This window comes from Argopecten irradians, chromosome 11, assembly GCF_041381155.1.
Source record: "Argopecten irradians isolate NY chromosome 11, Ai_NY, whole genome shotgun sequence".
In the NCBI taxonomy this organism is placed as follows: domain Eukaryota; kingdom Metazoa; phylum Mollusca; class Bivalvia; order Pectinida; family Pectinidae; genus Argopecten; species Argopecten irradians.
In genome coordinates, this window is record NC_091144.1 from 9,119,994 (window position 1) to 9,131,030 (window position 11,037).

The 11,037-nt window shown below is 40.6% G+C and overlaps 1 protein-coding gene across 1 annotated transcript; it reads left to right on the plus strand.

The window, feature by feature from the left end:
* The first annotated feature begins 1,097 nt into the window (after window positions 1–1,097).
* LOC138334702 (uncharacterized) lies at window positions 1,098–10,246 on the plus strand. Its single transcript, XM_069283375.1, has 2 exons — window positions 1,098–1,583; window positions 7,860–10,246. Exons 1-2 carry the CDS (start codon window positions 1,579–1,581, stop codon window positions 8,626–8,628), a joined length of 774 nt encoding a protein of 257 aa, XP_069139476.1. The 5' UTR covers window positions 1,098–1,578; the 3' UTR covers window positions 8,629–10,246.
* The last annotated feature ends 791 nt before the right edge of the window (window positions 10,247–11,037 follow it).

Here is an 11,037-nt window from a genome sequence, read left to right on the forward strand (position 1 = left end):
AAAGGGACTAAATCATTTAAAATTCATGTAATAAAAGATAAAAAGAATTATAGAAATAAAAATAATTGTAAATGTTGTGTTCTTTGTGTTAATAACAAAGTTTAAAAGTTTTTATACCCATTTTGTTCAAGATGGAGAAAAACTGAAAATAATTAAGGAATAAACTTTTATTTTGTTGAGGTTATGAGGGTATAATGATAATGGAGCACGTGTAAATTATGTAACCTTTACACGGGCTCCATTATCATTATAACCTCATAACCCCAACAAAATAGAAATCTATTCCTTATATTTAGTTTTTCACGTAAATGAATATTATTTATTCTCGTGACATTTGAATATTTTTTTAATCAAAATACCCATATTTTGTTCTCTCCCGTCATCGTCAACGAATTCGATTGAACAGGTGATTGGAATCGAGTCATTTATATGTTCCCACCAAAAGTGGGGTCATGACCCCATGTTGCTACGCCAGCGACTATTTCCGTAACAATAGAATCGCCGCACGTGTTGTACTATCATTATGCACTGATAATGATAATACTAGAAAGCATGATTCTTGAGTCCATGTCAGTGCAAACTATAAATATATAGAAACGACCTAGTCACTATTTCATATTATTATCTTTAGGCGCGTGTAAACAATCCCTATTTGCATGCGCGATACTGGAACATTCAAAACATCCGATCGCTGGAAATCTCATCTGTCTAATGACATATCTGCTATCGACTGAAAACGGCAATTTATCGACTACAAGTTCCTGATTACTGTGTTAAATCTAATATGCAGAAGTTTTGTGAAGAGTTTCTAAGTGTAAATAATCCTTTTTTGTACATGTTTTTGCAGCTATAAAGAAGAGTTTTCATTATATTATATGGTTTTATACTCCCGTCTACCATTATTTTATTTTCATTTGTCATGATATTAGGTACTATAAATATAGTCCACTAAACCTGCCTAGATCTATATTATTAGGCTTTTTTCCCCTAATATATAGACTATATATTAGGAAAAAAATAAAATGCCTAATAATATAGGCAGATTTAGCTGACTAATTAGTTCCATGTATTTCTTTTATCATTATACCAATTGTAGCGTGACTAGAATTACGTCTATTGTACATATATCTATAGATGGTTATTATTGTCATCATTCCATGTATTAAGTAAAGATAAGTTTGTAATGTTTAATATACGATGACATGTTTACGTTTACAGTTGTACTAGCCGGCCATGTGACTGGATGAAGTTTGTGAGATTGTCGTATTTACCCGCGGTAATAATACGTGTTACGATTATTCTAGGTTTTAGCGAGTTGTATCTTATCTACGCGATGTCGAGTTTACCTATATTACGGTCGTTAAGTGATGTTATTTGCCGTCTTAGGCATCGTTAATCTTGCAAACTTCAGACAGCCTTTTCCGCTTCGACTATTGTGTTGCGCATGTCCGCGGTTGGGAATCACATTTCCGGTTTGGTTATTTTGGCCAGCCAATCAGCGTGACGGAGTGCCCGCACGCGAATTCGGGGCATCGGGGGGCATCTTATGCCCCCGGGTCAGTTGCGCCCCTGTAGTCGATGAGGTAAGTCGTGTTCTCGATCTCGGAACCGATAACCTAGGGTCTACGTAACTCAGCCCCTATCTTCCCATGTAAATGGCTTTGGTGTATTAAGTGTGATGTCATAGTTAGGCTATTAATAGAACAGGGGTTTTACAGCTTGTCTATTCGGTTTATTTACATTAGCGACGCTGTCAAGGTCGTAGACTTGCGGTAGTTCCAAATAGTGTGGTACTACAATAGATTAGTGGGAATAGAAATAGTATTAATTTGTTGTGGGATACTACTATAAAGAAAATAGTATTTATCTGTCATAAGTGAATTAATGTGGAGTTATACTATTGAGATCTATTCTACTGTAGCTATAATGTATTATAACTGTTAGATATTGTACTGTGTGTTATCTGTAATTTCCTGGTTGTTTATATGGCCATATAAATAATAATACAAATACTGAAACTTGATTTACTGAGTTTGTCAATTCTGTCACTGAGTGGTTGAACTTAAATATCTATAGCCTTGCTACCAAAGGCGTAATAGTGATACCTCGCTACCAGAGGTTGTACCTGTAGAAACCTTGTTACCAAAGGTGTAAGTTGTACCTCGCTACCAGGGGTTTGAACCTTGTTACCAAAGGTTATAGAGCACCTCGCCTACCAGAGGGCTATACTATTTAAGTAGACTCGAGCACGTTACATTGGTGGCAGCGGTGGGATCCAGTATAGAACTAGTACCTTATAGAACCACTCAGTGTCAGTGACAGTATTATTGTAGTTTTGAAATCTCAGTATTAAGATGCCTAAAAATTCAAAGAAACGTAGAGCACAGACAGTTGCTAGGGAAGATAGGGACACCGATAGGAATTTAGGCCAGAAACAGTCAGAAAGGGTAGTAGAGATCAGTGGGAAAGGTTTGGGGGACATTATAAATGTTGAAGTAGAGGGTAAAAGAAAGAGACAAAAACCTATAAGATATAGGGATGATAGTGGTGATGAAGTAGAAGATATACAAACCCCAGAGACCAATCCTGACCAGGGAGACAATACTGACCAGTTGGTGACCATGGAAATGTTTACAAACCCATCAGAAGGAAATAGGAACCATGTTGTCAGAAATAATGGACAGACTAGATAAGATGGAAGTACCTAAGAACTCCTACTCGGTTATCAGACAGTGAGAGTGACTGTTATTATGACCATGATCAGTTGTAGAGAGGAAAGTAGACAAGACCAGTCTACTAGGGTTATCCCTGAACGACCATATAGAGTGTCACACCAGACAGAAAGAGACATTAATAGACATGACCAGTCTAATAGAATAGATAGACCATTATATCAACATGACCAGACCTGTAGAGACATTAATAGACCTGACCAGTCTAACAGGGTAGGTAAACCGTCATATCAACATGACCATAACTGTAATCAAAGTTATCAAGGAGAGTCTCACTGGACAGATCACCACAGAACTGACCATGCTGACCAATTTTACTTCGGTGAGACACATGACCAGTGTTATGGAGATAAGGGGAGGGAGATATGTGTACGTCCTAGAGATGATATAGAGTTAAGCCCTTACCGATACCATAGCAACACCAATCAGGACAAAGTTTCGTACTCAAAACCTGACAGCTATGATGGAAAAACCAGCTGGACTGAGTATTTGACTCATTTTAATCTGGTGGCTTCAATCAACCGTTGGACTTCGGAAGTAAAAGCTTTAAAGCTGGCCTCTTGCATGGCAGGTACAGCACGAAGTATATTAGGGGATCTGAAACCTGAGCAGTTGAGAAGTTTTGAACAACTGGTACCAACACTTACCGCCAAGTTTGAACCAAGGAACCAGTGTGAGATGTATAGGGCACAGGCAGAGTCAAGGACGAGAAAGAACAAAGAATCTCTGGTATCATTAGCACAAGATGTGAAAAGATTAGTTAGGCTAGGATACCCTACTGCACCCACAGAGGTCAGGGACAGTTTAGGTTATCGATACTTTAGAGATGCTTTAAATGACCAAGATATGGAATTGGCTGTTTGTCAGGGTAGCGCTGAAAATATAGATGAAGCACTGAATTTAGCCCTTAAATTTGAGGCTTTCAAGACTGGCAGAAGTAAAGGGAGAGGTGACCGCCAGAGTTTCAGACAGATAACAAATGATGCTGATGAGAACAGTGAGAATGACCCGATTGAACACTTGGTAAGGAGAGTTGATGATTTACAGAAACAGGTCCAGAATCCTAATAACATCAAATGTTACAAATGTCACAGACAGGGACATATAGCAGCAGAATGTAAAACGAGACGTGTCTGTTTCAACTGTCAGAAACCTGGACATTTTGCAGCAGACTGCAAGGAGGCGTCTCAGCCAAATCAGAAGAAATATAAGAGTCAAGGTCAGAACCAAGGTCATAAGAAAGGTCAAGGTCAGAACCAAAGGGGAAAACAAGACAAAGCCGAGCATTTAAACCACTAGAGGTTGAGACAGAGGGGTATGCCTCAGCCGAAACATTACTTAGTAATGAAGAGAGACCCCAACATGTTTTTGAGATTTCAAATAAGGGAACCAAACAAGATGGACTTTTCATATGGACCAAAGTATATCAAAAAGAGGTAGATTGTTTAATTGATACAGGAGCAACCATATCAGTAATGCACAGTAAGGTGTACCAAAGTTTACCTGCTGGAGTGAGACCAACATTGGAGTCTGGATGTGGAAAGCTTAGAATGGCAGATGGAGAATTAGTTACACCCAAAGGAATAGCTACATTTCCTCTTAGAATTACAGGAAATCTTTACACATGTAAAATGATTGTGGCGGATATAGAAGTACCTATAGTACTAGGATATGACTTCCTAAAGACCTATAACGGGGAAATAAACATAGGGAAAGGAAACAATTAGTTTGAATGGTAAACAGATACCATGTCATTTAGAGAGCCAGAGGTCTAAAACGGTATTTCGTATAAGAATGGTTCAAGATACCGTTATACCCCCAGCTGCTGAGGTCATTGTATCGGCAGAGGTCATTGGTGATAGTCCTGTAGAGCCAAATGCTATGGTGGAAAGGGGAAGTAAGTCATTAAATGATAAAGGGATCTTGGTCGGAAGGTGTATATTTGATACGCGAGAGGAGTTAATACCAGTAAGAGTAGTTAACCTGTCCGATAAACCCCAGACATTATTTAAACGAACAGTTACGGCCGAGTGTGAAACCATAAGACCTGATCAAGTGACATCCATTCCAGACAACAGCGTGTCTGACAGAGATACAAAACTTAGGCATATGGATACTGCAGAAGGAACTCTACCCCCTCACATGGAACAAGTATTGGAATCATGTGGAGATCATATCAAAGATGAACAGAGAGAGCAAGTAAGGGCAATACTACAGAAACATAGTAAGGTCTTCGCTAAAAACAAGGACGATTTGGGGAAAACAGGAATTGTCCAACACAAGATCGATACTGGACATGCACATCCAATCAAAAAACCACCTAGGAGAATACCATTGGCTAAAAGGGAAGATGCAGAAGCAGAAATCAAAAGGATGTTGAAGACTGGAGTGATCAAACCCTCAAAATCACCATGGGCTAGTGGCATTGTGCTAGTGAGAAAGGGAGACAACTCTTGGCGTTTTTGTGTAGATTACCGTAAGCTCAATGAAGTAACCGTAAAAGACTCGTATCCATTACCCAGAATAGATGACTCACTGGATACCTTAAGGGGATCCAAATGGTTTTCAGTCATCGACCTTCAAAGCGGCTACTGGCAAGTAGAAATGGATCCAAAAGACAGAGAGAAAACAGCTTTCTCAACCACCAGTGGATTGTTTGAATTCAACTCCATGCCTTTTGGACTCTGTAATGCTGCTGCAACCTTTGAGAGACTCATGGAGTGTATCTTAGCTGATGAGAGGGGCAATTCAGCTCTGATTTACATTGATGATGTGATTATTTTTGCCGATACATTTGAACAACACTTGGAAAGGTTAGATGTTATACTGGGAAAGATAGGGGGAGCAGGTCTTAAAATATCACCAAAAAAATGCAGGCTTCTACAAAGAGAGGTAAAATTCCTGGGCCATATAGTAAATGAGCAAGGCATAGCACCAGACCCATCCAAGTCGGATGCAGTTTCAAATTGGCCGCAACCTAAGTGTGTGAGAGAGATACGTAGCTTCCTAGGAACAGTCTCATACTACAGGAAATTTATTAAAGGCTTTGCAAATATAGCCAAGCCTTTGCACAAGCTCACAAAGAGAAAGAAGAGAAATTCCATTGGACCGAGGAATGTCAGACAGCATTTATGACTTTGAAAACGGCTCTGATTACCTCCCCTGTACTCAAGTATCCAGATGTAAAGAAAACCGTTTGTTATAGACACAGATGCTAGTAACTTCGGAGTGGGAGGTGTCCTATCACAGCAAATATGAAGATGGCGAGCACCCGATCTGTTACTTTAGTAGAACATTGACAAAGGCAGAAAGACAGTACTGTGTAACTCGGAGAGAGTTGTTGGCAATGGTTGAAACAGTGAAACACTTTCATCACTACTTATATGGGGCAAAGTTTCTCATAAGAACTGACCATGGAGCCTTAAATTGGATTAAGCGTTTCAAGAATACTGAAGGACAACTAGCCAGATGGTTGGAATTATTGGACACATATGATTATACTATTCAGCATAGACCAGGGCGTATACATGGTAACGCAGATGGTTTGTCGAGGAGAGGATGTGACCAATGTAAATTCTGTCAGAAAGTGAAGGAGGCTCGTCAGCAACAGGACAATGGAGATATTTTACCTGAAACAGAAAACAGAAATGATATAATTAGAACGGTAACAACCAAATCCAGTGGTTGGACACAGGAAATCCCACAAAATGAGTTGAGAGACCAGCAACAGAAGGATGAAACCCTCAAATATATATGGCAGTGGAAAAAGGCTGGATTACGTCCTAAGTGGAAGGATATTGCATATTTATCAGGGGACGTAAAAGCATACTGGGCTCAATGGGATAGAATTGAGTTAAAAGATGAAGTACTACGTCGTCGTTGGGTCAAAGAGGGATCAGAAAATGTAGTGTGGCATGTTGATCTTACCAAAGAAGTTCACCGAGGACATTATACGGAAGTTACATAGAGATCCGGGATCAGGACATCTGGGCATTACTAGAACGGCAGCCAGAGTAAAGGCCAGATTCTATTGGACTGGAGTAAACAGGACAGTGAGGAGAGCGGTAGCACACTGTCCTGAGTGTCAGTCCCGGAAACAACCTAGGCGCAGTACCAGAGGAAAAATGGGACAATATCAAGTAGGAGCTCCCATGGAGAGAATAGGGTTGGATATTATGGTTAACTTACCAGAGTCTTCGAAGGGTAACCGTTATTTACTAGTTATAACTGACTACTTTACACGGTGGGCAGAAGCTTTTCCGATGCCAAATCAGGAGGCTAGTACTGTAGCTGATATCTTGTTGAACAATTTCATTACTCGTTTTGGAATACCAAAACAAATCCATTCGGATCAAGGGAGGCAATTCGAGTCGAACCTCTTCAAAGAATTATGTAAGCGGCTTGGAATTGAGAAAACCCGCACTACTCCTTATCATCCACAAGGAGACGGTCTTGTAGAGAGGTTGAATCGCACGATAGAGGATATGCTAAGCAAGATGGTGTCTAAGGACCAAAAAGATTGGGAAGAGAAATTACCACTAGTGATGTACGCATATAGGTCGTCTGTACATGAAAGTACTAATGAGACCCCAGCTATGATGATGCTTGGACGTGAAGTGGAACTTCCTGTGGACCTTTTATATGGCAAACCCCCGACAGATGAGACTCATCTCGAGAGAACCTCAGTGGATTACTTAGAGAACCTTTGGACCAGAATTTGGGCTGTACATGACCTTGCACGTAAACAGATGACTCGAGCGAGTGACAGACAAAAGAGACACTATGACCTAAATGCTTCGACGACAGTATATAAACCGGGAGATGCTGTATGGGTATACAACACAAGGTTACAGGGTGGTAGTAGAAAGTTAACCAGACCCTGGGAAGGTCCATACATTATAATTCAACAGTTGTCAGACCTAGTGTACAAAGTAAAGAGGGCACCTCGTTCTAAAGTAAAAATAGTAAACATGCAGAAGTTAAAGCCATACCTGGGCAGGGTAAAGAAGTGGTTCGTACCCTCGTCAGATAGGATACTCAGGCCATAGAGACAATCAGGAGAAAACCTATATGGATATTTGATAGTACACCAAATATTAAAAGATTGTTTGTATTCATATGTTTCAGAGAAAAACATATCACCATGTCTCACCAACATTATGTTACCTACAAAGGAGAACGTTACCTGCAGGCAGCGCAACCAACCCCCCTTCATCAGTGTGACGATTGCGGCAAGAGGTTTTACAGCAGAGGCCAGCTGAATCGGCATGTCAAGTCGGTACATGGGCCACGTTTGTATTGCCATATGTGTAACTTTTCTACTCCTGGAGCGAGGGCCTACCGATTGAGGGAACACATGAGGGACCATCAGGAGAGACCCCGTCCTAGAGGGAACCCAAGAGGGAGACGGCCGAGGGAGGTGGCGAGGGATCAGGTGACATTTGACCCACCTAGGAGGACGGACATCACACCCCCTCAGACCAGTATGTTGGATAGGTGTCCTCCATCCCCTCTGTTGTCAGAGTGGGGGACTTCGCCGCTTGTGGTTCTGGGAGAGGAGGTGGACCTTTTGGGCCTGGGCGACATGGAGCTCCCTGAAGTGACCAAGGAAGCCAGGGTAGGGGAGGAGGCTGGACCAGTGATAGGAACCACCCAACTGGATACCAGACAAGTACTAGCATCTACACCAGTGGTGGAGACAGCGACCAGTGGGACTATTGTGGCTCAACAAAGGACACAGGGTGGCGCCGAGATGGTGGAGGATGTAGTTGTGCCGGAGGATATCCTCATACCCGGGGCGGCTGTGACGGCTGAGGAGCCTACGCCTACTGAGACAGCACAGGTACCCAGGCTAGCCATGACCATAATATGTTGGACAGTAAGCAGACTGCTTTGAACTTCGAGTACTTGGCAGAGGATCCGCGGTTCTTTTTCTTGGGTGCCCCTAGTTCTATCCTGGAGGGGAATACTGCACAACTCTTGAAGAAGAACAAGAACAGAGCGAGGAGCCAGGGACAGCAATTCAAAAGATATTTTGTGCCCGAGGGATTTCTCAGTGTGCGACGTGTAGAGAGGGCGACACTTCCAGACGGGACGACGTATCAATTGACCGACTTTTGGACCAAGGACCCTGAATGTAAGAAGACTTCCGACAAGGCGACGCAGACGTAGACCAATTTTAGTAGGTAGTTGGGATGGGGGGTGGATATTTCTAATATTTTGATATTAATAGGCCTATGTAAATGATTTGTATCTTTATAGTAATTACTAGCGAGTAATTTTAAACTTTTCACATAGTGCCACAATAGTGTGTTTGTGTTAGTATAACCAAACACTAGTAAGAATGTTGACGAGTGACGGTGTATATTATATAGGTACAGTGTGTATTTAGTACCATGCTATTGTCATATAGTGTAAGAATTATTATAATTGTATAGTGTTATACAAGGTAAATATTTCTGTGAGTGGTACATAGAGATTTATGTGAAGACTGGTGAGAAAGTGTACATGTTTGTACATCCAATATTTTATACTAGAAGAGTTAGCAGTAAACTCAGAAGTATGATACAAGAGAATAGAGAATATTTAGAGAGTTTGAAAGTGGTGTGTAATCATTAAGCACATTTATCGATAAATAATTTTTAGTCCATGTTTATTAATTTAATTGTTATATCCTTGATAGTGTAAATATAAACGACGTAATTTAAGACGAGTGTAACCGAAGAATAAGAATTGTACAGAAATATCATGTTTATGTGTATATCTTTAACTAATTCATTATTTGTGATAGTTTAGCCCACAATAGCATAAGTATAACTACATGTGAAAGATGGTAAACTACACCTTATGTTGTATTTAGGTATGTCCGGGGCGGACATTTTAGTGAGGTGGGAGTAATGTAGCGTGACTAGAATTACGTCTATTGTACATATATCTATAGATGGTTATTATTGTCATCATTCCATGTATTAAGTAAAGATAAGTTTGTAATGTTTAATATACGATGACATGTTTACGTTTACAGTTGTACTAGCCGGCCATGTGACTGGATGAAGTTTGTGAGATTGTCGTATTTACCCGCGGTAATAATACGTGTTACGATTATTCTAGGTTTTAGCGAGTTGTATCTTATCTACGCGATGTCGAGTTTACCTATATTACGGTCGTTAAGTGATGTTATTTGCCGTCTTAGGCATCGTTAATCTTGCAAACTTCAGACAGCCTTTTCCGCTTCGACTATTGTGTTGCGCATGTCCGCGGTTGGGAATCACATTTCCGGTTTGGTTATTTTGGCCAGCCAATCAGCGTGACGGAGTGCCCGCACGCGAATTCGGGGCATCGGGGGGCATCTTATGCCCCCGGGTCAGTTGCGCCCCTGTAGTCGATGAGGTAAGTCGTGTTCTCGATCTCGGAACCGATAACCTAGGGTCTACGTAACTCAGCCCCTATCTTCCCATGTAAATGGCTTTGGTGTATTAAGTGTGATGTCATAGTTAGGCTATTAATAGAACAGGGGTTTTTACAGCTTGTCTATTCGGTTTATTTACATTAGCGACGCTGTCAAGGTCGTAGACTTGCGGTAGTTCCAGATAGTGTGGTACTACAATAGATTAGTGGGAATAGAAATAGTATTAATTTGTTGTGGGATACTACTATAAAGAAAATAGTATTTATCTGTCATAAGTGAATTAATGTGGAGTTATACTATTGAGATCTATTCTACTGTAGCTATAATGTATTATAACTGTTAGATATTGTACTGTGTGTTATCTGTAATTTCCTGGTTGTTTATATGGCCATATAAATAATAATACAAATACTGAAACTTGATTTACTGAGTTTGTCAATTCTGTCACTGAGTGGTTGAACTTAAATATCTATAGCCTTGCTACCAAAGGCGTAATAGTGATACCTCGCTACCAGAGGTTGTACCTGTAGAAACCTTGTTACCAAAGGTGTAAGTTGTACCTCGCTACCAGGGGTTTGAACCTTGTTACCAAAGGTTATAGAGCACCTCGCCTACCAGAGGGCTATACTATTTAAGTAGACTCGAGCACGTTACACAATATTTGATATTCCCTATATATCCCTATTTATAATGTCCATATCCGTGTAATGGACCTTCCCTATGTATCCCTAGTTATAATGTCTATCCGCCTTATGGCATTCCCTACATATCCTAGTTATAATGTCTACATACTTCCCTATCCCTTATAATGTCTATCCGTGTAATGGACCTTCCCTACATATCCCTAGTTATAATGTCTATCCATCTAATGGACCTTCCCTATATATCCCTAGTTAT